The following is a 24,105-nucleotide window of genomic DNA, read 5'->3' as shown; positions in this document are numbered from 1 at the left end:
GATCCACTCAGGTCTCTGACAGGACTCGCCCCGATCCCTGACAGGTTCCACTCGGGTCCCTGACAGGACTCACCCTGATCCCTCACAGGATCCACCCCGATCACTGACAGGATCCACTCAGGTCTCTGACAGGACTCACCCCAATCCCTGACAGGACCCACTCAGGTCCCTGACAGGATCCACTCAGGTCCCTGACAGGACTCACCCCAATCCCTGACAGGATCCACTCGGGTCCCTGACAGGACTCACTGTGATCCCTCACAGGATCCACCCCGATCCCTGACAGGATCCACTTTGGTCCCTGACAGGACTCACCCCAATCCCTGACAGGATCCACTCAGGTCCCTGACAGAACTCACCGTGATCCTTCACAGGATCCACCCCAGTCCCTGACAGGATCCACTCAGGTCCCTGACAGGACTCACCCCAGCCAAGGCAGCTCTGGCCCCAGGGCCCCTGCAGGACCCCTCACACCTCCTCACCCCAAAACATATATATATAAAAAACCCTATATATGAGCCCTAAACATACCTTAGCTATGGTTTTTTTGCACCTGAGAGGTAAAGGCATTGCGTCAAGCGGCAGCGCTCCTCAGCACCCGGAGGGTCGAGGGGGGCTGGTGGGATTTGCCCTGAGGCAAAGCTGGAGGGGGGAGAAAGGACCAGCAGGAAAAGGTTTTCTTTTTCTTTATTTTTAATTTACACAGTAAAAAAACCACTATTATGGCACCCGGTAGGCAGAAGATCCCTGACTGAGGCGCTGGGAAAGAGCGCAGAAGCGAGAGGTGATGGTAGCCGCGTCATGGGGGGGTCCGGAAATCGGCTGAGACCCGGCGTCACCCCCCCGCCCCAGGCTCCTTCAGTAGGAAAAGGCACAAAAAACGTAAGAATTCCCCCCAAAAGAGCCACGTGCAAGAGGCGAGGAGAGGGGCGTTTCTTTGGCAAAGCGCGAGGGGAGCCCCGTGTCCCGGTTGGGGGTGGCCGCAACACCTTCACCCCCTCCCGCTCCCCCTTTATGCTGAAAAAAAGCCAAAAGAAAAGGGAAAAACCGGCACGGTTCTCCCACGAAGGCACTCGGAGGGTTGGGGGGGTCTGGTCAGGCGAACATGGTGAGCTGTAGCCACTGCGGGAGGAGGAGGAGGGTGTCGGGGGGTGTCGGGGGGTGTCGGGGGGCGTCAGCCCCACGCAGCACCCACGGGTACCTGCAGCAAGTCAAAGGTGACGACGCCGTCCTGGTCCACGTCCATCGCTTGGAAAAACCCTGCGGCGAGGGAAACAGTGATTTTTTTTTTAGGGGGAAAAGGGGGAAAAACGGGGCGGGATTTAAGGGGAAAAGTTGGAAAAAAACAGGGCAGGATTTAAGGGGGAAAGTTGGAAAAAGCCAGCAGGATTTAAAGGGAAAAATTAGAAAAACAGAGCAGGGTTTAAGGGGAAAAGTTGGGAAAAACAGGATTTAAGGGGAAAAGTAAAAAAACCTCCTGGAATTTAAGGAGGAAAGTCAGAACCCCACCACCACCACGACTTTTCCTGTTAAAGCCTATAGATTTTTCTCGAACTTTTCCTGTTCAATTCTGTGGAAAAGTTAAATTCTGGGAAAAGTTGGAAAAACCCCACAGGAGTTAAAGAGAAAAATTGGAAAACTCTGCAGCACTTAGCAGGAAAAAATGAAAAAAAAAAAAAAAGCAGGATTGATTTAAGGGGAAAAGTTGGAAACCCCAGCAGGTTTTAAGAGGAAAAGTTGAAAAGCCCACAGTTTTTCTGTTAAAAAGCAAAACCCCAGCAGAGTTTAATGGGAAAAGTTGCAAAACAGGATTTAACAGAAAAAATCTGGGGTTTTTTCCAACTTAAATCCTGCTTTTTTTGTTGCATTTTTTTCCAGCTTTCCCCTCAACTCCTGTGGGGTTTTTCCAACTTTTCCACAGAACTGAATGTGAAAAGTAGGAAAAAAAATATTTTAAATCAATGTTTTCCTATTTTTGCTGTTAAATTTTGTGGGAAATGTGGCAGGATTGGACAAAACCGGGGACAAAACCGGGGGGGTTAGGGGTAAAACGTGACTCACGGAACATGGTCTCCAGGCGCACGAGGCAGCAGACGAAGTTGTCAAAGTCGATGGCCAGGTCAGGCTCCGCGTAGCGGGTGATGATCAGCTCGTGCAGCTTTTTGTTCAATTTATAGCCTTTTTAGGGGAAAGAAACAAAAAACCAAACAAGCAACCCACCTTAAAAGCACCAAGAGGCGGGCAGAAGGCCAGGGAAATTCGTTAAAACCTGGGCGGTGTTAACGAACCCCAGGGTCAATCACCGGGGCGGGGCGCTACCTGCTGCTTCCAGCGCCATCCGCATCTCGTAGGCGCTCATGCTGCCGGACTTGTCCAGGTCGAACTTGCGGAAGATGGCCTGCGAGCCAAACACCCCCCCAAAAAGGGGGTCACCCGTGAGGATAGAGACCCCCAAAACCTCCCCACCACACCCCAAAACATGCCACCCCCCCCGACCCACCAGGTAGTTGCGGATTCTGTTCCACAACACGTTGAACTCCACCAGTCCCAGCTTCCCGTTGCCGTCTTTCTACGGGGTGGAAGGGGGTTAAGGAAAGCGGGGCAGTTCGGGGGGGGCAGCTGGGGGTGTCCCCCCTCCCCAAAAAACACTCCCCCCATCGCCGTGGTGGTGGAGGAGGATACATCCATGAGGTTGACCATGCTACGGCAAGACTCGGTGCTGAAGCCTTTGGTCCGGAGATCTTTATCTGCAAAGAATCCGGTCGTTATTTGCATTAACGAGTGAAACGATAATTAAAGAAGATCGTATGTTGGTTTTCTTTTTTGTGGTGAACCCCCAAAATCCCACCCGGCGGCTCACGTTTGCTGATGATCCGGTTGAGGATGGTCTGAAGCTCCGTGACGCTGATCTCCATGTCCTGTGGGGAGAAGACGGGGTGTTCTCTGGCAGTCCCGTGCCACCAACCGCCGGCGTCACCGTCACCGCCACCGCTGGTCCCGGCACCCCCCTTACCGCCCCCGCCAGCTGCTTGAAGAGCTGCTTGAAGTTGTCGTCGATTTGGCTTTCGGAGAGCACTTTCTGAGGGGAAAAAACAGCTGTTTTGGTAAAAAGCTGACGCCACGGCACCCTACGGGGTTGTCCACCCCCCTCACCTCATCCGGCAGTGTCGCCTGGATCTTGTCATCCATTTCCCTGCGGAGATAATAAAGGAGAGTTTGGCCTCAAGAGTCGCCGGGGATCATTAGCACTAACGAGGTGTCTCTTACTCGGTGCCGGCTTTCTTCTCGGAGAAGACGCGGAGAACGAAATCTCCTTCCTTGTTGGGTTCGAAGGTGGAGGGCACCACGATGTACTCCCCGGGCGGCAGCCGGAACCGGGTGCTCACCTCCCGCAGGTTGATGAATTGCTCCGAGCGGGCGCGCGAGGCGTTGGCCAGGAAGAAATCCCGCTTCAGGTGGACGCCCGATTTCCCCACGTACTGCCGGAATAGGGTAAAAAACCCACCCACAATAACCCCCAAAACACCCACCATCTTTCCTGGTTCACCGTTATGGCGCGGTAACGGTGATATTATCGCCGCCGGCGAGTTGTACCCACCTCGGGAGGAACCTGTAAGGAGAGGAGAGGAGAGGTGAGGGAGCGCGGCGGCAAGGGGTGACGCCGGGCGACGCCGGGCGATGCCGTTACCTCGTAGACGGCGAACCCGATGGTCTCCATGTCCTTGCCGTAGCGGCGCTCGCGGCGCCGGTGCTTCTGCATCAGCGCCAGCAGGAAGCTGCAGCCGGGCTCGCGCCCGCCGTCCTCATCCCTGTCGTCATCCACCTCCTCCAGCTGGATCTTAAACTGTGGGTTTATCCAGAAAGTGGCTGGGAAAAAAAAGAGCAAAACCAGGCTAAATTGATGCCAAAACCAACATTTTTGAGGTGAAACTCCTCACTGGCAGCGCCTACCGGGGTAGTTCCTGCAACCGCCGGCTGTGCTGCCGCGCCGCCACGTCCCGTCGTAGAGCCGCGTGTTCCACTTGCGGAATTTGCGGGATTGGAGAGCGTCCGGGGTGAGGTTACAGATCTCCAGGCGGGTGAATTCCCGCAGGAAATCCCGGAAGGACATCCTGGAGGAAGAGGAAAGCGCCGAAGGTCGGGAGTGGAAATTTTCCCTCTTTTCCTGGCACAAAATGGCTGGGAAAAGGGTTTTTTAGTCCCTCTTCGCTTACCAAAATTCACCATCCTCCATTTTCACCATCAGCTGCTGCCTCAGCGATGGCTCCACCGCGTTCCACTCAGACGAGCTGTGGGTGGCAAACAGATCTCAGCCCTGGGGCTGAGCTGCTTCGTTAATTAATGCTAACGAAGCCTTGTGGTCCTCACTTGTCGCTCCACGGTCCCGTCCACTCCACTTCTCCCCAGGGATTGCGCATACGGATCAGGCCCAGGGACTGCCCGCGGTAGTTGATCTGCAAACAGCGCTGTCAGAGCCCACGACCCAAAAAGCGCCGTTTTCTCCCCAAAATGGCGTCGCCTCTCACCTGCTTGGCCCCCGTCACTGAGTACGCGTGTCCCTTCACCAGCTTCTTGAACGTCACTGCCTCCATGTCGAAGGCGCTCGTTATCTGCAAAGAAACGAGACGGCGGCCGCGTTAACGGCCTGCAACGCCGCGCTTATTCTAACGGTGGGTAAAAGACCCCCAAAATGTTATTTTTTTAACCCAAAAAAGAGCCCTCACGTCGATGGAGCAGCCGAGCAGGGAGCCGCGGTCCAGCGCCTTGAGGATGATCTGGTAGAGATCCCCGGGAGGCTTGCGCAGGTCGTACCACTCAGTCACGCCGCCGGTGAAGTCCTCGAAACCCTCCGAGGTGCTGCCGCCCGACAGCGCCTCGTAGCAGCCGTTCACCCTGGGCGGCGGGAGGAAGATTTGACCGGTTTTGGGGTATTTCACCCCGAAACGAAGAAGGGGAAAGGGGTGAGGGCGTACTTGGCGTAGGCTTTTTCCAGTAAGGCGCTCCAGAACTCGGTGCCTTCGGCGGAGTGCACGAAGAGCAGCTTGCCGTCTTTGGTGGGCAGGTAGTCGTCCACCACCACGTCCAGCCACTCGCCGAACTGCCAGATCTGAAGGGAGCGGGGAAGAGGAAGAGGAGGAGACGGCGAGGCCAAAGATAACCCCCTCCTTTTTATCCAGGGAGAGGCGTTTTGGGGAGAAAACACCCATTTTTGGGTCCCGCAGCATGCATCCCCGCGGGGATGGTTCATCAGGGAAACGGTGGTGGCTGCAGACCAGCATGAGATGAACCCGGCAGCCATTATGTGGTGGAAAGTGCCTGATTTGCCCCCAAAATGATGGAGGGGAGCCCTAAAATGGTGGAAGGGAGCCCCAAAATGGTGGAGAGGAGCCCCAAAATGGTGGTGGGGGGCGTGGTTTAAGCATCTCACCTGGAAATGGAAGATGCCGGCGTAGCCGTGCTGGAAGCTCTGCCCGTGCGGCACCACGCGGTGAAGGATGGTGTCGTTGAGCGTGAGGGAGGCAATGGCCGCCAGCAGCCAGCAGTCACCTGCGGACACCAGTTTCAGCTCAGTTTTGGGGTAAAAAAGGCAATTTTTGGGTCACTCAACACCTGCCTATCTTTTTTTACGCTCCATGGCTGTTCAGGGGGAAGCCAGGGTGGGCTCTGTCACAACCTGCCGGGGAGAGGTTCGAACCCGCCACCAGCGGTAACGGCTACGGTACGCAAACAAGGCTCGATTTGGCGAAACCATCCCCCAAAATCTCTGATTTGAGGCAAAAAAATAGAAAACGAGGAAAAGCGAAGCATCGGCGCTCCCTACCCAGCGCTCCCTGGCAGATATCGGTGCGCGTGGCTCCGTCCACGATGAACTGCGGGCGTGGACACAGCTCCTGCAGGGAAACGCCCCCAGTTTGGTCACCAAAATCACCAATATATGGTATTTACGTTTTTTTCCTCAATGCCACCGCGCCAGGGGGAGTTTGCCACGCTAACGACCCATCGATTACGCTGAGAGAATTAAAACCCAAACGGCAAGCTAGCTGTTCCCCTCCAAACGCTGTTAATTAGCGCCCCGTCGTTAACACCCCGGCTCACCGTCGGCCTCTTCCACTGGACGCCGTAGGTTTTGGCGCTGCCGGGGCCAAGCTCGCGGAAGCCGAGGGAAGCGGGAGCCGGCGGGAAGGTTTCATCGCGGAAAAGGGTGCCGGAACGCCGGCATTCCTCCACCAATCGTCCGTAGTCCTGCCCCAGGTACCGCACCGCGTTCTCATGCCGACCCAACCCCAACGCCTTCGCCCGTTGCCGTTGCACCTGCGCCGAAACGCCGGTGCAGTACACCGGCACGATCGGCTCCTCCGCCATCCTGGGGAGAAAACATGGGAAATGAGTAAAATCGGGAAAAACGAGCATTAAAAGTTGGGGGGTTCGCCTCCTTTTCCTCTTCGGCGCCGCTGGGGTTGGCACCGCTACCGTGTGCCGTGGCGGCTACGCTCTCCCTCGCGCCAGGATGAAGTTGGGGAGCGCCTTGTGCCCCCCCTTAATTAATTCAGGAGGAGAATAACGAGTTCGTTTAAAGGTGTCTCTCATCAGCGGGGGATCTAACGACAAATAATTAGTGCAGCCTCATTTGCCAGGGGGGTTGGCCTTAAAGGGAACGGGGGGGACGTGCAGCTTTTTAGAGCCGCGTACCCTGACCCTGCCGGGCGTTTGGGGGATTTTTGGGGGGGGGATTTGAGGGATTTTGGGGTCTGCTTTAGGATCCCTGCTGCCAACAGTTTGAAAGAAAAAAGGGGGATTCTGCCCCAAACCCGCCCCCCCTCCCCAAGCTGGGTTTTATTAAACCCAAGCGCCGATTACGATCCCGCGGAGATCTTATTTTGGGGGGGAAATGCTAAAAACTGCCGTAACTCCCCCAAATTTAGGGTCCTGCCTGGGCCGCATGGGGTTGGGGACGATTGGGGTGATTTTAGTGAACAGAGCCTGCCGCTGTTTTGGGGTAAAAAGCGGGAATTAAGAAGGCGGGGAAGCCCTCCCACCCTCACCCCCCCCACCCCCTCCGCAGCAGCTGCTCGCTGCCAGTAACCCGAGCAGGCCCAAAATAGTTGGGTTTAACCTCGAAACGGCCTGTTAGTAATTAAAGAAACGCCAACGATTATGGCACCCGGCAGCCCCAAACGCTGACGAATCGAGGGGAAACGGCCCCAAAAACAGGTCCTGCAAGTTGCAGCGTGTCAGGGCCGCTCCCCGCCAGCGCAGCCCCGAGCAATGCTGCCAGGCCCCGGGTTAAACCCCTAAAGGCCTTAATTAAGCATAGGGGAGTTTAATTAAGCGTTGGGGAGCTTAATTAAGCATCGGGGAGCTTAATTAAGCACTAATTAGAGCCACTAAGGGAGTGACAGAAAGGTGACACGGACATTGGCAGCGTGACCCCCCTGAGAATGCGGCCGAATGCGGGGGTTTCTGTCACCCCAAAGCCCAGTGCGGCCCTGGCGGGGGGCCGGTTCAGGGACACCCTAAACCCAGGGATTCTGCCCCAAAAAAGCACAAATTGTCCCCAAAATGAGGTTTGGGGGATGGGGGGGAGCCTCTAAACCCCCCTGCCCCCCCCAAGCAGGTTTTTGGGGCACAACTGAGGCCTAGCTGACGCGCTTCGCCGCCTTAGGGACCCTCTTCCCCCACCCCGTTAACGAGGTTCTTGCTAACGAGTTGCCCTGTTAACGAGGTTCCCCCCCCAGCGCCCCCCCCTGCTTTCCCTGCACCCCCCCTCACCCCCCAAGAAAAAGCAGGAGCCATTTGCTGCCCCCCACCCCTCGGTGACAAGCCCCTCCCCACATACGCTTTTTGGGTAAGCAGGACAGAAATCGCCTCTTTTCACCCCGTTTCCAGGAGGGCAGTGGGTACCCGGTGCCCCCGGCAGGTGCCGCGGGGCAAAGGCTCGGCCCGGTGACGGCACCTCAGCGATTGCTTCTCTTCCCGTCACGCTGGGAAGAAAACACCATGGAAAAAGAGAAAAAACAGCAAAAACCATTCAATTTTGAGCAAAAACATTAAAAAACAACCCCCAAATCCTCCATTCCTGCCCCGAGGCAGATTTAACCCCCCAAAACCTCACTTCTGGTTAAAACAAGGTTCGGTTGTGGGGTGGGGGAGTCCCCCCCAGCTCCCAACCCCTTCCCGCCTCCAAAACCAGAAGAAAAAATGGGCCAAAATAATGGGTTTTACCCATTTTCCCCATTTTTTCCCCCCCAATCTGCCAGCGCGGGGAGTTGTGTAAGCGCCGGCGGCCACAAAAGTTGAGGAGAAGGGAATCGCCTCCCACCCTGTCACCCGGGTGCGGAGGGTGGCTGTCACCTCCCCGGGGTGGGGTGGGGGGACATGGGGACGTACCTCACCGTGGGAGGGGAGCGCTCCCAAACTCGCCGCTTTTGGGTAAAATAAGGAAAACCGCAAAATATTTAAATATCTGAAGTCTTCCTTCAGCAGGAAGGCGAGGCCGGGTTGAACCCCCCGCCCGCCTCCACCGAGACTCCTCCCTGTGCCGCTCCTCCCTCGGAGGGTGACGGGAGGGGAAACGGGGTAAAACTGAGCGATTTTGGGGGTGGCGGGGGGACCCTGAGGTGTTTCCGGGGCCGTTTCTGAGGTTTTTGGATCCGTCGTCTTCCTGCGGCTGCAGGTTTTTCGCCGCATTGCAACGGCCGCTGGCGGCTGCAGAGGGGGGAATGCCGCTGTGGGCTGGGCGGTGCCGCAGGCCACACGCGTGTGCGGAGGGGCTGGACACGCGTGTGCACAACTGAGACGTGTGGGATATGTGTGCAGAGGGCTGGGATGTGGGGACATGCACGTGCAGAGGGCTGGACACACTTAGGACATGCGTGTGCAGAGGGCTGGGACACGCATGGGACATGTGTGCAGAGGGCAGGGACATGCAGAGACATGTGTGTGCACAAGCGGGACGCATATGGGATGTGTGTGCAGAGGGCTGGGACGTGGTGACACGTGTGTGCAGAGGGCTGGGACACGCATGGGATGTGTGTGTAGAGGGCGGGAACACGTGTAGAGGGCTGGGACACGCGTGGGACAGGTGTGCAGAGAGTGGGGACACATGGGGACACGTAGAGGGCTGGAACACACATGGGACACACACGTGCCAAGAGCTGGGACATGCATGTGCAGAGAGCTGGGACACATGTGGGACCGACGTGGCACATGTGTACCAAGAGCTAGGACACATGTGTGCAGAGAGCTGGGACATGTGGGGACATGCATGTGCAGAAGGCAGGGACATGTGTGGAGAGAACTGGACACACATGGGACATGTGTAGAGGTCTGAGACACACGTGCATGCAACCAGGATGCACACGGGATATGGGTGTGTGGAGGGCTGGGACATGCATGGAACACGTGTGCACGTGGGGTCAGAACACGTATGGAGAGCAGTATGTGTGGGAACACACATGTGGAGGGCCAGGGTATGTGTGGGATATGTGCAGGGTGAGGACATGCAGGGCATATATATGTGCAGAGGGCTGGGACACATGTGCAGGGCCAGGACACACAAGGAACACGCATGTGCCTGGGCTTGAACACCCTGGGACACATGTGTGTGCAAGGCTTGAGCATGTGACATGTGCAGAGAGCCAGGACACACATGACATAGGCGTGACACGCATGTAGCTGCTGCCATCCCTACCTGAGCCGGCACACTGGGTCCCTCCGCCCACAGCTCCGAGCTCTGGGGAGAGAGGAACGGCTCTGGGTTGGGGGGTGCAGGGGGGCAGCCCCCCCTTCCCCCCACTTTGCCCCCCCCAATTTTTATTTTTATTTTTCCACACACAAATTTAGTGATTTTTCTTTTTTTAAAGTACTTGGTGGTGCCTGTTTTCCTTTCTTTTTGCATGAAAAGGGGGAGGCAGGTTGGTATCACCCCCACCCTGCGCAACCTTCGGCCTCACCATGGAGGGAAAGAGCTGAGGTTTTGGGGCTAAAAAATGGGAAAAGGCTCAGGCCATGGGTAGAAAACAAACGATTTGGGGCAATTGGTACTCGTGAGGGTTATAAATGGGGAAAACAGGACAAAACAACCCAAAAATCACTTGTTTGTGCTGCAAAAACAGGGGCTTCGGCTCCACCGCAAGCAAAGGTGAGCTGGGAGTTAAAAAACCCCCAACATTGGCTTCGTGAGGGGGGAAAAACCAAACCAAACAACACCCCAAAAAAGGACATTCTGTCCCCAAATTGAGGCCATCTCAGCCTGCATTTTGGGGGCGATTCAGCGCGTTTTGGGGCAGTCGGGGAGCAGGGCCGTACTCCGGCGGCGGCGGGGCCGCAGGATGAAGCCATCCCTGGCCCGGGCAGCTCCATCCTCCTCCTCCTCCGGGGTGCGGGCAGGGGGGCAGGCGCAGCGCAGGCAGGTGGGGGGGCGGGGGGGGACCCCGCTGTAGGGGCGGGTGGCCCCGCTGTGGGGGGGCGGCCGCTCCCGCAGCCAGGCCCAGTGCGAGGGTTCCGCCGCCATCACCTGCCGGGACGTCAAAAATGGGATGGTTTTGGGGGGAAATCCTGCGGTTTGGGGGCTTAAAAACCCCCACTGCTGCGTTTTGGGGGGGGCTTAACTCCCTCCCCCTGCAGCATTTTGGCAGGGGACTAAAAAACAGCCCCCCCACCCCCCAGTATTTTTGGGGGCTAAATAACACCATCCTCCACCCCTTGGGGTTTTTTTGGGGGGACACACACCTTCAAAGTCCCAACCCCCCACTGAGATTTGGGGGGGGGAGGGCTTTTAAAAATCCCCATGTTTTCAGGGGCTAAAAACACCCTGGTATTTTGGGGGAGGGCTTAAACCCCTTGGCACTTTTGGGGTGGGGGCTTAAAACACACCCCACCCCCAGCATTTTTGGAAGGGCTTTAAAGCCTGCTGCATTTTGGGGGCCTAATGCCCCGCATTCTGGGGTTAAAATGCTGCATTTGGGGGCTTAAAAGTATCTTGGTTCCACGACCAAGTTGGTGTTAAATACGGGTGTGAGTATCCAGCAGCAGCCGGCACGATGTGGGGGGGCTGCCCCCACCACCCTCCTGCCAGGGGGTGCGACTGGCCTGAACCCAAAACCTCACTAATTAACCTTAAAAAAAAACCCCAATTTTCAGAAAACCCAGACATTTTTCAGCAAGGAAAGTGGCAATAGGCAGCAAACCTGCCATAAAAATTCAATTTTTTTTTTTTTTTTTTGATTCTCACCACTTTTAGGGGATCTTTAAGGATTTTTTTTTTTCTGAGGGGGGTCTCCCTGGATTTTTTGGGGCAAGATAAAGGGATCTTGGGTGCGTTTTGGCAGATGCGGCACCGACCTCCTCGCAGCAGTGCCGGCTGACAGCCGCCCGGTAGCTCATGCGGGCCCAGAGTCGGTCACGGCGGCGGAGGAAGCGAGGGAAGAGCTGACGCCAGCGGCGGCCCAGTGCCCAGGGGAAGATCTGGTACTTGTGCTCCTCCTCATCCTCCTCCATGTCGTTCGCCAGGTACCTGCGGGGTGGAGGGGGGAGAAAGCGAGGTGAATTTGGGGGATTTGGGGCAATTCAGCAGGGAGGGATAACGGGAAGTGGATAAGGCGGCTTGGGATTCTCTGTGACGGTTTGGGGTTTAACTCCCTTTTTGGGGAGATTTAATGGCATCGTTAGAGTCCCACTCCATTAGCAAGCACTCTGGAGAAGCATCATTAGACACCACCCCCCCACTTTGTTAACGAGCGGCAGGGGCTTCATTAGAGCCCCTACTTCATTAACGAGGTCACCTTGGTGTACGTACAGGGCAGTGAAGAGGTTGAGGCGGGTGTACTCGCTGGTGGGCAAGCCGGCACGCTTGAAGTACGTCAGCGCCATCGCCAGCAGGTACTGGGAAATGAGGAAAAAAAGTGATTTTCAGCACACACACAAAAAAAATCAGGCCAAAAAACTAAGGTTTTCTTAAAAAAAATAATAAAATGGTGTTTTTTGAAGGACTAACTTTATCAGAAATCCTGCAGCAGACATCCATCAACAGGAACTGCTTCACCACATTGTCTTCTTGAAGAGAAAAAAAAAATTATTATGTAAAAATAATTTTGGGGGAAAACCACCCAGTTTGGGGGATTTTAGTAATGCAGGGGATTTGGGTTTTTCCCCCTGTTTTTACAGGGTTTCAGTAGTTTTGTGGCTATTTCCTTACCCAACAGGCTGAAGAAGGCTTCTCGTTCCTGGCGGTGCAGCTGGAGACTCTGGGAGATGCTGGTGGGGTTAGGGAGCTGCCCGCCAGCACCCCAAATTTGGGTGCTGCTGGGGAGGTGTCTCTCACCGCCAGGGGGGGCTGGTGAAGGGGGGGGCTTCATAGAGGTGGAGGGGGGCTGGCCTGAGGGAGAGGGGGGGAGTGGCCCAAAGCCCCCCCCAAAACCAGTCAGCCTTTAATCCCCCCGAAAGCTCTAAGTACCCCCTAAGATCCCCCCCAAAACCAGACCAACCCTTTAACCCCCCCCAAAAGTCCCAAGCCCCCCCCCAAAACAGACCAGCCACCCCAGTGGACTTTGAAGGGGTTAGGGATGGGGGGGGGCAGCAGCTGAGCTCCCCCCAAATAGATATTCCTGGGTCAAAATAAAAGATACTTTAATTATGAGGGTGCCAGTCTTTGAGGGATTTGAAGCATTTTTGTTATACCAACTACAGGGGTTAGATGCTGAAAAGAATAAAAAAACCAATAAATACAACAATTTTGGGTTAGACTAGCTCGTCTCAACCAAAGGGGTAATAAAGACAACATGTTTACTCTCCAAAATATAAAGCCACACTTGTCTTTAATACAAAAAAACAAAAGCCACCTTGTTTTTATAGGATTTATTACCACTCCCCAGCACCCAACCCCAAACCAGCCAGCACCACAGCAAGAGGGGACACATCTCGCCCCCACAGCTGCTCAACAACTACCCTGAGAACTATCAATGAAATAATAAAAACCATTTTATATTTCTCATTTCAGGCACTTTAGTAGCATTACCATCACCCAGCCTCCAAGACATGGCTTGCCACCTCCTCAGGACATGAAGACATTGTGGTAGCTCCCTCACAAACCACCACACTTGGTTAGAAAAGAGCATTTTTACTCCCATATTAGTGCATCCTCCTGTTCAAAACAGTTTACTTGTGCTCAGGGACACAAAAATCTGGCTTAAATGAGGTAAAAGGTGCATAATTCTCCTCTTTCTCCCTCCTCAGAGAGTTTTCCAAGCAAACAGAAGAATACTTAAAGGACTGTACTTGCCCCCTCTCCTTTGATCCCAAGGTAGGATTAAAAGGACATAGTACATGGGGACAGTAGAGCCCCAAGATATTTAATTTCCCCCCTCCATGTTTCTCTAAAAACCCTTTTCCCTCACCGCAACGGACATAAAGCACCGTGACACATTGTTCCTTTGCATATGAAGTAGAAAAGGGAAAATAAAAGGATTTACAACCTGGTTTTCACCTCACAGCGCCAGGGCTTGGTCTCCCCTCAGCAAACAGGGTGGGAGGGGGTAAGTTTACCTCATGGCAGCCCCCTTTTCCCCTCACAGATTGGAGAAAACGAAGAAATCACCTCAGGGAGCAACGCCGCCGCCTCACCGCGCCCGACCCCTTTTCCCGCCATTTTCCTCTCACCTGAGCAGAGCGCGCAAGGAGCGACGGCGCGTGCGAGGAACACACTTGACCCCGCCCCTCCCGCGGGCGCCGTCTTCTATAGGCAGCGCGCCCGCGGCGCCAGCCAATCAGAAGGCGGAGAAGGAAGAGGCCACCACCCCTTCTCCCCCTCCCTTACCCGCCACTGCCTGTCAAAGGCGGAGAGGCGGGACGCTGGGCGGTGTTAGCCAATGAGAGTCGTGGAGCGGCGGGGGAGGCGTCGCTGATAGGCTGGGCTCTGTGAGGGGGCAAGTGTGAAGGGTGGGGTGTCTGGAGGCGGAGCGTGCGTTACCCCCTCCGTGGGGCCGGGTGAGGGACTTGGGGTTTTCCTGAGGAAAAAAAGGGCTGCGAAGCGCCTGGTGGGGACACAAACCCATCGGGTGTGACGCAAGGTATGAAAAAAGGGGCTAAAAAAAGCAAATCCGGCTCAATGTGGGTCCCCCCAGGTGGCTGAGGGGAACTCGGGGCCTGCCGCCAGCCCGCGAAGGGGGTAACGGGGGGGGGGGGGGTGTTATTCCATAGGCCGCGCCGCGAGGGGAGCGGGGAGGGCTGAGGCCGAGCGCAACTCATCGCCCGTACCGCCCCCTACCCTAGCAACAGCCGCTGATTAAGCGGCGCATCGCGGGGGATTTTTCTGATTGGTCGAATGCCGTTGGGGCTGGCCAATGAGAGCGAGACACGGGACCCTTGGCGTTCCCGCCCACACAACTGCCGGCTGTGGGGCAGCTGGGACCGTACCAAGTGCGGGCGTGGAGGGGGGGGCGGAAGAGCCCAGCGGGTTGGGGGGCGTTGTGAGCCCCCCCCCTCCACGCCACACGTGAAGAGCAGGCGGAGAAGGGAGACCCTCAGCATCCTCCTCGGGGGGGAGCCGTTATGGTGGGGGGGGGAGCAACGAGGACTTGACCACCCCCGCCACACACTCCCACCCACCCCCGGGCTGCGGGTCGTGCGGCCCAGGCGGAAGTGAGGTGTCGCGCACTGAGGCGCTTCCGGTGGGGGAGCGGCCTTGGAGGCTGGGGGGGGGGGCGCGGCGGCGGCGGCGGGGCTCGATCTGAGTAAGTGAGTGGGAGGGGGGACACGGGGGGAGGGGGGCAGTTTGGGGGGAAGCTGGAGCGAAAGGGGGCAGCTCGGGGGCCCGGTGACATGTTGGGACCCTGGTGGACTAGGGGATCTGAGGGGAGGGGCGTGGATATGGGGAGGGGGGACACGGGGGAGGGGGGGGGAGCAGGGACGTGAGGGGGGGCACCTGGGGGGCTGGGAGGGGATACAGGGAAATGGGGAGGGGGGGGCACCTGGAGGGTGGGGGTATGTGGGGGGCGGTTTGGAGGGATCGTGGGGTATTGGGGGTACTTAGAGGGGCAGGGGTTTGGGGGGGCACTGGGGGAGCGGGGTGGGGGGCCGCAGGTGGCTTGAGAGGGGAAGGGGGACATGGGGGCCCTTAAAGTTGGGGCCCGAGGGTGGGCAGGGCACGGGGGGCTGCGACATGTGTGGAGGGGCATTAGGAGGCAGCTAGAGGGGTAGGGGACATGAGGGGGGGGACGTGTGGGGCACCTGGAGGTCTGGGACACGGAGGTGGGGACGTTGGGGACAGCTAGAGAGACGGGGGGGGCATGAGGGGGGACGCAGGGCCAGAGTTGGAGCCTGCAGTGGGGTAGAGCATGGGGTCTGCAGTGTGAGGGGGGACAGGGGACTTTGGGGGGGGGGACAGGGGACGTCGGAGGGATGTAGGGGCACCAAGTGGGGCTGGGGGAGTTGAGGGGGGGTGGACTGGCTGGTACCTGAGGGAGTGCGAGTGGGGAGGGGGGATATGGGGCAGGGGGAGGAGGGGGGGATATGGGGAGGTGGACAGAAGGTGCTGGGATGGGGATGGTGCCTCGTCCCCTACTGCAGGGAGGGAGAGGGCAGGGGGACAAGGAGGTGGCACTTGGGGAAGAGCTGGGGACAAGGAGGTGACATTTGGGGCCACGGGAGAAGGGACGTGGGGACGCAGCCGTCGGTGACACCAAGTATGTAGGACACAGGCTGGTGGCACTGCTGGGAGCGTTTTTGGGGCAGAAAAGCTCTGTCTGAAGCTGCACGTTTTTTGTTACTCACAGGAATTGTTATCAGGTTAAATAAAACCAAGTCGTTGATGGCATCATTAGTTGTAGGGTCTTGTTTTCCTGCTGGGCTCAGAAATCGCCCTAGAAAGAGGTTTGATAATGTCCTGAAGGTGTGAGGGCGGCCATTTAATCCCCTATGTTACACTAAATTAGGGGGTTTTTTTTAGCAAAAATCCCTTTTTTTGGTGTGATTTGATGGTTTTTAATCTGGCAGGCCGAGCCGGGGAGATGCTCTGCACGGCGGTGGTGATGGCGGGGAGCCTGGCGCTGACGACAGCGGTGGTGGCTCACGCCTATTACCTGAAGCACCAGTTCTATCCCACTGTGGTTTATCTCACCAAATCCAGCCCCAGCATGGCTGTAAGTACCTAGCTAATTAATTAGCGGCGGGTAATTAATCCCCACAGCTGGGATGGGGAACAGGCCTGCCATCTCGCACGGTGGCTTCGTGGTGTGCCGGGGGGGGTGGTGTGGGAGCTCTCATCATGGCTCACTTCTGCTTTTGGTGACTGAAATGGGTCGTTTTCCGTTTAACGGCGCTCACTGAAAACACCGGAGACCCCCTGGGGAGAGTGAGCACCTGCGCCGAGAGCTGCCGCAGCACCGATCGGCGCATGGGGAGGGTGGGAAGACGTCGCTGCCGCTTCCTCCTGCCCGCGCAGGAGCTCTTGGGCAGCCCCAAAACGGGGTTGGGGCCGAGCCGGTACCCGATCACCATCTCCTCCATGCCCTAGGACCCAAATTCGGGGCGCCAAACTCTCCCCTGCATCCAGTTGCCACTGAAACGAGTTTTGGCTGCGCCGTGGCTTCTTCCCCATCGCTTCCTTCCCCATCACCTCCTTCCCCTCCCCATTTTTCCCCCTGCAGGTTCTCTACATCCAGGCCTTCGTGTTGGTTTTTCTCCTGGGTAAATTTATGGGCAAAGTGTTTTTCGGGCAACTGCGGGCAGCGGAGATGGAGGTGAGCGATGGTGAGGAACGGTTTAAATTTGGAGCTGGGGATGGGCGGATCCGTTGCCAACGCTGGAGGCAGCGTTGGTGCTGTTGATGGGGTTAAAGCCCACAGGGGTGTGTGGATACTAAAAGCTTTTGGGGGGATTTTGAACCCCGAGAGGCCTTTGATACCATTTTGGGAGGGATTTTGGACCCTCAGAGGCCTTTGGCTTTGTTTGAGGGGGGATTTTGAACCCTGACAGTCCTTTGGCTCCATTTTGGGGGGGATTTTGAATGCTGAGAGCCCTTTGGCTTTGCTTGAGGGGGGGATTTTGAACCCTGAGAGTCCTTTGGCTCCGTTTTGGGGGGGATTTTGAACCTTGGGCACCATTATGGGTTCAAAAACGGGGAGCGAAGGCTGGGGGTAAGCCCACCGCACCCCCCACCGCCTCCCCCTCTCCCGCAGCACCTACTCGAGCGGTCGTGGTACGCCGTGACGGAGACGTGCCTGGCCTTCACCGTTTTCAGGGATGACTTCAGCCCTCGCTTTGTCGCCCTCTTCACCCTCCTCCTCTTCCTCAAGTGTTTCCACTGGTTGGCCGAAGATCGGGTGGACTTTGTGAGTGCCAGGTGGCAAGAAATCGGGTGTAAAAAAGCCTTTTTTGGGAAAACCAACCCTTTCTCCACCTCTTTTACAGATGGAAAGGAGCCCCAATATCTCCTGGCTCTTCCACTTCCGTATTGTCTGTGAGTATCTTGCTTTTTTCCGTGCTGGGCCGGATCCTGCCCGGCCACGGGCACTTTGCCATTTGGCGCGTTGCCGGCATCTGGTCAGGAAAGATAATTTTGGCACCGCGTTTGCATACAACTGGGGAGGAACCTGGTGCAGCAGAGCGTGCGACCATCGGCGCTCGATAAACCTTATCAGGGCAGTCTCATTAATGAGGGTGTGTTAATGGGGCTGCAGAGGGAGCAGGATGGGGTTGCTGGGGGTTTAATAAGCTCTGGCTTTGCCGGGTGGGAAAAATACGAGGCCGGATCCACGGCAAAATATATTTCTGATTCTAGAGAATCACATTTAGGGACACAAAAATCATCTTTTGAAGGAATTGAGGGTTTTTTTGGTGAGACATGGGGACACAAGATGTAGCTTGAAGCAGAGGGGGCTTCAAACGAGACAACCTCGTTACCAGGATGTGTTAATTCAGCCCTTCGTTAGTGCAGAGCCATTTAGCCCTCCCTGGGACTGATGCTCGTCAAGGGTCCCCCTCTTGTGGTGGGATATGTTTTGGGGTGTGATCCTTGGAGCTTCAGTTTTTGGGGGTCTCCCCCCACCTCGAGGTTCATTATCTCTTTCCCTCATTATCCCCTCATCCGATTCCTTTCCCCCACCGCAGCCCTGATGTTCCTCCTGGGAATCCTGGATTTTCTCTTCGTTAACCACGCGTACCACAGCATCCTCACACGAGGAGCCTCCGTCCAGCTCGTCTTTGGCTTTGAGGTAGGAGATGGCTTCTCCTTGGGGACGGACAAACCTCCACGTCCATCCCCGGGGACAGACAAAACGGCTCTTCGGCCTGGTCCTCACAGCCTGCCGCGCTCTTCCTCCCCGCAGTACGCCATCCTCATGACCATGGTCCTCACCATCTTCATCAAGTACGTCCTGCACTCCATCGACCTGCAGAACGAGAACCCTTGGGACAGCAAAGCCGTCTACATGCTGTACACGGAGCTCTTCACGGGTACGTTGTCCTCTTTCCCCTTTTTTCTTCTCGTCCCACCCAATTTGGGGGTTGGGGGTGGGGCTTCCCAGCTGGGTGTGGCCCGATAAAGCTTGATACATCGTTACAAAGCCCGATTAGCCGTGGAGCAATGAAGGCATGAAGTCTGGGTAGTTCTTAGCAGCACCCAAAGGCCTGATCCATCTTAGTTAAGGATCTGGGTGACAGGGCAGAGTGTCCCATCAGCCACTTTGCCAGTGACACCAAACCAGGAGGGGTTGGCTGATGCACCACAGCGTCACGCCACCATCCCGAGGAACCTTTTCCAGCTGGAAAAACGTTCCAGGAAGAACCTCACAAGGTTCAACAGAAGAGTCGGGCCCAGTCCAGCAACCCCCGACACGAGTATATGCTGGGCAGTGGTTCAACTGGGGTTTCTGGTGGACACCAGGTTGAGCACAAGCCAACAACGAAGACCAGCGGTGCCCCAGGAGGGTTGCCAGCTGGTTGAGGGAGTGATCGGGGTGGTGAGGCCACACCTGGAGACCTGAGATCTCTTCTGGGCTCCCCAGTCCAAGAGGGACTGGGACAGACTGGAGAATGTCCCAATGAGGGGCCGCCGAGCTGACGAAGGGACTGGAGAGGCTGAGCGAGCTGGGATTGGTTGCTCAGAGAGGCGATGGTACCTCCGTCCTTGGAGATACTCAAAAGCCATTGGGTCACCGTCTTGGACAAGCAGCTCCTGGTGACCTACCTGAGCGGATGGTTGGACCAGATGACCTCAGAGGTCCCGTCCCACCTCAACCAACCCTCGGTTGTCCAAAAATAAGACCCCGATGTTCTTCTTTCCCCCAGGCTTCATCAAAGTCCTCCTCTACATGGCCTTCATGACCATCATGATCAAAGTCCACACCTTCCCGCTCTTCGCCATCCGCCCCATGTACCTGGCGATGAGGTGAGGTGACTTTTGAGGCAGCGTCCGGCTCCGGCGCGGCTGCTGACGTGCCGTCGGCTTGATCCCACCACTTCCTTATCTTTTTCCAGGCAGTTTAAGAAAGCGGTGACGGACGCCATCATGTCGCGCCGGGCCATCCGCAACATGAACACGCTGTGAGTAAGACGGAGAACGCCGCTTCCGTCCCTTCTGGGGTGCTTTGAGCTCCGTCGACATCTCCTCCGGGGTTGCTTTTGTGGTGGGATCCACCCAAAAAAACCCCAAATTTGAGGAAAATGCCTTGTTTGCCGCACGGGAAAGAGGTCGGAAGGACCCTGTAGGGTGACGGGGTCATGGATATCTCAAGCTCCTCCTGCCAAAAAGCTTATTTTAACCAAAAATTTGGTGGATAACAGTGAGGAGTAAGGGTCGGCTGGCGGTGGGGAGGACCAAGAAGTCCGGCTACCTTCCCACATCCCCCTCAAACACCCCCTAAAATGACAGGAAGGGGCTTTTTTTCCCGGCGTTTTCCACCTAACTCTCCTCCCCGCGCAGCTACCCTGACGCCACGCCGGAAGAGCTGCAGGCCATGGACAACGTCTGCATCATCTGCCGCGAGGAGATGGTGACGGGCGCCAAGCGTTTGCCTTGCAACCACATTTTCCACACCAGGTGAGTGAGGAACGGCGGCGGCACACGCTCCCCGTCCCCTCAATTACGGCGTCTCTGGCGTTTTTGGTGTTGGCAGTGAGGTAACAACCCCGCTTGGCGGTTGTGGAGGTGGTGGTGGGGTGTTTTGGGGAGGTCTTTGCCGCCACCGTGACCTTGCCGTGCGATTAACGGTGTCCGTCTCCTCTCCAGCTGCCTGCGGTCGTGGTTCCAGCGCCAGCAGACGTGTCCCACCTGCCGCATGGACGTTCTCCGGGCTTCCCTCCCGGCACAGCCGCCTCCTGAACCGCCGGAGCAAGCCCCACCGCCGCCCCAGACCCCCCAAGTTCCTCAGCCCCCCAACTGTGAGTCTCTTTTGCGCCCCGATATCACCCCTCCGCAGTGGAACGGGTGCCACCAACCGCCGGTTATCCATCACCGTGCCGGTTGAGCTTTGCCAGGGTTGTTCGCCACGGTGCTGGAGGAGCAAACAGCTGGAGAAGAGGGTTGGGAAGTCAGGTCACTGGGTGGCGGTGCGAACCGGTGGTATTTCCACCTGTGACAGCGTGGGTTTGGGGAAACTTGCCAGCACAGTTAAGCCTGGTTATCAAACCAGTGACCTGGCGCGTTCCAGCTGGCTGCGGTGAAGGAAATTTGGGCATTTGGGGCTCTCACCGCCCTCTTCTCCCTCTGCAGTTCCCCAGGGAATCCTTCCCCCCTTTCCCCCGGGCATGTTTCCCTTCTGGCCACCGGTTGGTCCCTTCCCACCGGTTCCCGGCGTTCAACCGCCCAACAGCGCTGATAACACCGCGCCGAGCTCCAGCACCGCTTCGGGTGAGTTTTCTCCTGAAATCTGAGGGGTCGGCACTGCCAAAATGGGGCTCCCTCCTCCCCTGCCACCCTCAACGTCCCTCTTGTCACTGCAGCTGCCCGGCCCGGTGACTCTGCCAGCGCCGGATCGGAAGCCGCGGCAGCAGGGACGGTGCCGGGTCTTCCTTTGCCACCGCCGTGGATGGGAATGCCGTGGCCGCCCCTCTTCGGTAAGACAGGGATGGGGAAGGATTTGGGGGTTCAACCCCTGGGGCTCTTCCCCTCACCCCTCTTCTCACTGCAGGCTTCCCGCCGATGCCAGTGCCGCCGGCCGGCTTTGCCGGCTTGACGGAGGAAGAACTTCGAGCCATGGAGGGCCACGATCGGCAAAACCTGGAAGCGCGGTTACAGTGTCTACAGAACATCCACACCCTCCTCGATGCTGCCATGGTGCAGATCAACCAATACCTGACAGTCCTGGCCACCATCGGGTAACTTTGCCGAAAAAAAAAGCGGGGATTCGGGGGTGTCTAGAGCAGGCAGGCAAGATTTGGTTACGGCAAAGCCGCACCCTGCCTAAAAAAATGCCTGAAATTGCCCCAATCTTGATTTATTGTTTCATTTTCTCCCCTCCAGGTCGCCCCGGCCTGTCCCTTCCCGGCCCCCTTCCACCCGCGAGACCCCTGCCGAGGAGCCCACCCCGCTCCGCTCGCCCGGCAGCCCTTCGGCATCCGCAACCGCCGCCGGCAGTGCCGGCACCACGGCTGCCGCCGGTGCGTGAGGAACCCATGGGGTGGGGGAAACACCCCGGGAGAGACAGTCAGCGCCATCGGGGGGTGGAACGGGGATCCTGGGGCATCTGACTGCCCCCCAAACCGCCCCCGTACCCTTTTATAACCATCTAATTATAATTTCTGCATCGCCGGCTAATTACCACGGTTGTTAATTCCTCTGTTAATTAGCCACGTGTAGTCCTGGTGTCTTCTCTTCAAAAAGCCAAATCCCCCATTAAAACACCCCGGGGAGCCCATCTCCCAGCAAAACACTGATCCTGGGCCTAGCTCGCGGTTAAAACTGGGCTTACTGGTTTTACCGGATGCTAAACTGGTGCCTTCCCCTTTACCAGATCCCACCGCGCCAGCGGGCGCCGAAGGCTTCACCGCCGAGGAGGAAGAGGAGGAAGAGGACGGCGGCGAAGGCTCATCCTCGCTGGATGAACCCGACACGGCGGAACTCCGCCGCCGCCGGCTACAGAAACTGGCGTCGCCGCCGGCAGCCTCGCACTGACGCCCGCCGGTTGTGCTGCGGATGCGCCGCGGGTGCCGTTTCGGGGTTGCCGACCCCTCGTCCTCGGCGTTTCCGGAGCCTCGGACACCGCGAGCCGAACGGCGCCTCTTTTTCTGCCTTGTTTTTTCCCCCCGTTTTTCACCAAAACCCCGGTCCGGAAGCAAAACCGATTCCCGGCTGCGCCCGTTGGCGCCCCTAAAACATTGCTGGCCCTTTTTCCACGGCACCGCGGCAAACGGCCACGTGTCTTGACCTGTTTTTCCCTCTTTTTCCCTTTTTTCACCCCAATTCTCTCTACCTCTCCAGTGAGCCAGGATCTGGTGTGTGTTTTGGAACCGGCGGTTGCGTGTCTTGGGGTAACCACGCCCGCTTCGGGGTGGTCATTAAGGACGGGGTTTGATTGCGGTGACGGTGATCAAGAGAGTGCAGGTGCCGCTTAAAATTGCTCAAAATGGCCCGTTTTTAACCCAAAGTTGTCTCCAGGCACTCCCGGCTGCAGAGCAGGTCGTCACTGGTGGCATCAACGCAGCCGAAACCGCCTCGAGCTGCGTCGGCTTTGGGTTGCCGCCGCGTTACCGGGGTCCTCGGGATTTTGGGGTGACCCCTCCCTGGCTTTCACCTCCCACCCCCTTCGTTAGCAAACAAGCTCGTTAACAGTATTAACCCATCACCCCCCGGGGAAAGCCGCTTCCCACACCGAAATATCCCCCCCTTCAAGCCTATCGGGGGAACCATGTGCCGATTGGTGCCTCTCCGGCACCACACGGCAACTTAATAAACCCCGGAATGCTCCGCCTGAACCTGACCAGTCCCTAACTGGTGCCACAGTGCGCCCAAACTGTTTTTTACCGGTTTCGCTCTGCCAACGGCGCCGGGAGGTGCTTCTTTTTCTGGTCTCTTGGTCACTGGCCACCTCCCAACCGTGAAATTTTTGCCTCGTTTTCTTTCGCCGGCGGTCGGCGATGGGTCTGGCGTTGCACTGGTGAGGCGACACCGTGCTGGCGAGGCGCCGCCGGCGCCTTTGCCAAAAAAAAAAATCTGGCGCCGCCGCCTCTTCGCCACATTTCTTCTCCGCTCCAGGGACGCCGTGACTCTTCAGTGCCTCTTTGAACCGAAAAGGGCTTCGAGGAGCCCAAATATCTCAGGGAAAAAAAATAAAACCGCGTTCGGAGACGGCGGCAACCGGAGCGTTTTGGGGTGGAAAACAGCATTTTTTTTGCACCAGAACTGGTGGCGGCGAGAGGATGGCGTGCAGTGAGGAGGTGGCGGCGGGTGATTTTTTTGGGGGGTGGGGAGGAGCAGGATTGGTTATTTTCAGTAACGAGGCTGATTTTTTTTTTTTCTCCCTACCCTTAAAGTTTTGGTTCTTGTTGCCCCAGGCTTGAGCGTATTAACGAGGAAATTGGCAATAACGAAGCAGTGGTGGGAGATCACTGCGGAGCTGCTTTGGGGAGTTCATTTTTTTAACCCTTTTTTTTTTTAAACATTTGGAGCCAAAATAATGAATTTTTGTGGCCGATTCTGTTTGGCGTTGGGGTTTGGTTAGTTTTTTTTTTGTGGATTCTTCAAAATTTCCTTCATTTTGGGGTGGAAACCACGGGAAAGGGGAGGGACCGAAGACACGCAGGCGACTGGGCTGGGGACGTTTGACCCCAAAACCGCCCCCTTTCACCCCAAAATAGTTTCCTTTCCCTTTCGGGTGGCGTCGGCGTTGGAGGAATTATTTAATTTGTAAATAATGTATAAATTTTTAATAGCTTAATTGTAAATACAGCGGAATAAAGGTTGCAGTAAAGCTTGTTCTTCCCTTGGTCGAGATGGTGGTTGGCCGCTCTAGGCCCGCTACATGGTCTCTATGGTCGCTCACCGAGCCGTGGTTCCTTCCGCTACGGTTGTTCAAGAGCCACTTGACCGCTCTGGTCTGTCTTCTCCCCCAAAATCCCAAAGTCTCTATGGGTGTCACAGAGCCTCCGGGCCGCTCTGGCCTCTCTTTCCCC

At 56.9% G+C, this 24,105-nt stretch overlaps 3 protein-coding genes across 8 annotated transcripts; 1 reads left to right on the top strand and 2 right to left on the bottom strand.

The window, feature by feature from the left end:
- Positions 1-669: 669 nt before the first annotated feature.
- On the bottom strand, positions 670-8,331 carry CAPN1 (calpain 1). 2 transcript variants are annotated; one of them, XM_075059313.1, is made up of 23 exons: positions 8,224-8,331; positions 7,838-7,982; positions 6,097-6,364; positions 5,822-5,891; positions 5,429-5,547; positions 4,974-5,107; positions 4,725-4,893; positions 4,527-4,610; positions 4,369-4,454; positions 4,215-4,289; positions 3,952-4,112; positions 3,689-3,867; positions 3,599-3,610; positions 3,268-3,479; positions 3,154-3,193; positions 3,014-3,079; positions 2,861-2,918; positions 2,683-2,747; positions 2,501-2,569; positions 2,320-2,398; positions 2,062-2,178; positions 1,202-1,260; positions 670-1,122 (listed from the first exon to the last, which is right to left on the bottom strand). In XM_075059313.1, exons 3-23 carry the CDS (start codon positions 6,361-6,363, stop codon positions 1,096-1,098), a joined length of 2,148 nt encoding a protein of 715 aa, XP_074915414.1. In that variant the 5' UTR covers position 6,364; positions 7,838-7,982; positions 8,224-8,331; the 3' UTR covers positions 670-1,095. The 2 variants fall into 2 exon arrangements, with proteins under 2 accessions (XP_074915414.1, XP_074915412.1); XM_075059311.1 differs by having other exon boundaries at positions 2,320-2,569.
- Positions 8,332-10,270: 1,939 nt separating this feature from the next.
- Positions 10,271-15,104, bottom strand: SPDYC (speedy/RINGO cell cycle regulator family member C). Its single transcript, XM_075059265.1, has 8 exons — positions 15,025-15,104; positions 14,605-14,725; positions 13,814-13,823; positions 12,197-12,376; positions 11,996-12,054; positions 11,798-11,883; positions 11,344-11,515; positions 10,271-10,516 (listed from the first exon to the last, which is right to left on the bottom strand). Exons 1-8 carry the CDS (start codon positions 15,102-15,104, stop codon positions 10,271-10,273), a joined length of 954 nt encoding a protein of 317 aa, XP_074915366.1.
- Positions 13,948-23,906, top strand: SYVN1 (synoviolin 1). Of its 5 annotated transcripts, none has more exons than XM_075018294.1 (16): positions 13,948-14,066; positions 15,991-16,136; positions 16,644-16,736; positions 17,175-17,327; positions 17,407-17,455; positions 18,106-18,209; positions 18,324-18,450; positions 19,285-19,384; positions 19,474-19,539; positions 19,919-20,035; positions 20,225-20,376; positions 20,708-20,845; positions 20,938-21,051; positions 21,126-21,312; positions 21,458-21,594; positions 21,948-23,906. In XM_075018294.1, exons 2-16 carry the CDS (start codon positions 16,005-16,007, stop codon positions 22,106-22,108), a joined length of 1,830 nt encoding a protein of 609 aa, XP_074874395.1. In that variant the 5' UTR covers positions 13,948-14,066; positions 15,991-16,004; the 3' UTR covers positions 22,109-23,906. The 5 variants fall into 5 exon arrangements, with proteins under 5 accessions (XP_074874395.1, XP_074874397.1, XP_074874394.1 ...); XM_075018293.1 differs by lacking the exon at positions 13,948-14,066 and adding an exon at positions 14,639-14,729; XM_075018295.1 differs by lacking the exon at positions 13,948-14,066 and adding an exon at positions 15,574-15,680.
- The last annotated feature ends 199 nt before the right edge of the window (positions 23,907-24,105 follow it).

This window comes from Buteo buteo, chromosome 29 (genome assembly GCF_964188355.1).
Source record: "Buteo buteo chromosome 29, bButBut1.hap1.1, whole genome shotgun sequence".
Taxonomy (NCBI): Eukaryota; Metazoa; Chordata; class Aves; order Accipitriformes; family Accipitridae; genus Buteo; species Buteo buteo.
Note: the sequence above shows the minus strand (reverse complement) of the source record. Positions and strands in the feature narration are given on the sequence as shown.

Excerpts from the sequence above, each read along its gene's own strand:
- SYVN1 (XM_075018292.1), top strand. The coding sequence starts at position 15,972 with ATGGTTTTTAATCTGGCAGGCCGAGCCGGGGAGATGCTCTGCACGGCG. Across the intron at positions 20,846-20,937 it reads GAGCTCCAGCACCGCTTCGG|CTGCCCGGCCCGGTGACTCT; the intron begins GTGAGTTTTCTC and ends TTGTCACTGCAG. Across the intron at positions 21,052-21,125 it reads GCCGTGGCCGCCCCTCTTCG|GCTTCCCGCCGATGCCAGTG; the intron begins GTAAGACAGGGA and ends TTCTCACTGCAG.
- SPDYC (XM_075059265.1), bottom strand. The coding sequence starts at position 15,104 with ATGTCCCCCTTCCCCTCTCAAGCCACCTGCGGCCCCCCACCCCGCTCC. Across the intron at positions 14,726-15,024 it reads CCAAACCCCTGCCCCTCTAA|ATCGAGCCCCGCCGCCGCCG; the intron begins GTACCCCCAATA and ends TCACTTACTCAG. Across the intron at positions 11,516-11,797 it reads CTCAACCTCTTCACTGCCCT|GTACCTGGCGAACGACATGG; the intron begins GTACGTACACCA and ends TCCACCCCGCAG.
- CAPN1 (XM_075059311.1), bottom strand. The coding sequence starts at position 6,363 with ATGGCGGAGGAGCCGATCGTGCCGGTGTACTGCACCGGCGTTTCGGCG. Across the intron at positions 3,080-3,153 it reads AGGCGACACTGCCGGATGAG|AAAGTGCTCTCCGAAAGCCA; the intron begins GTGAGGGGGGTG and ends TTTTCCCCTCAG. Across the intron at positions 2,570-2,682 it reads GCATGGTCAACCTCATGGAT|AAAGACGGCAACGGGAAGCT; the intron begins GTATCCTCCTCC and ends TCCACCCCGTAG.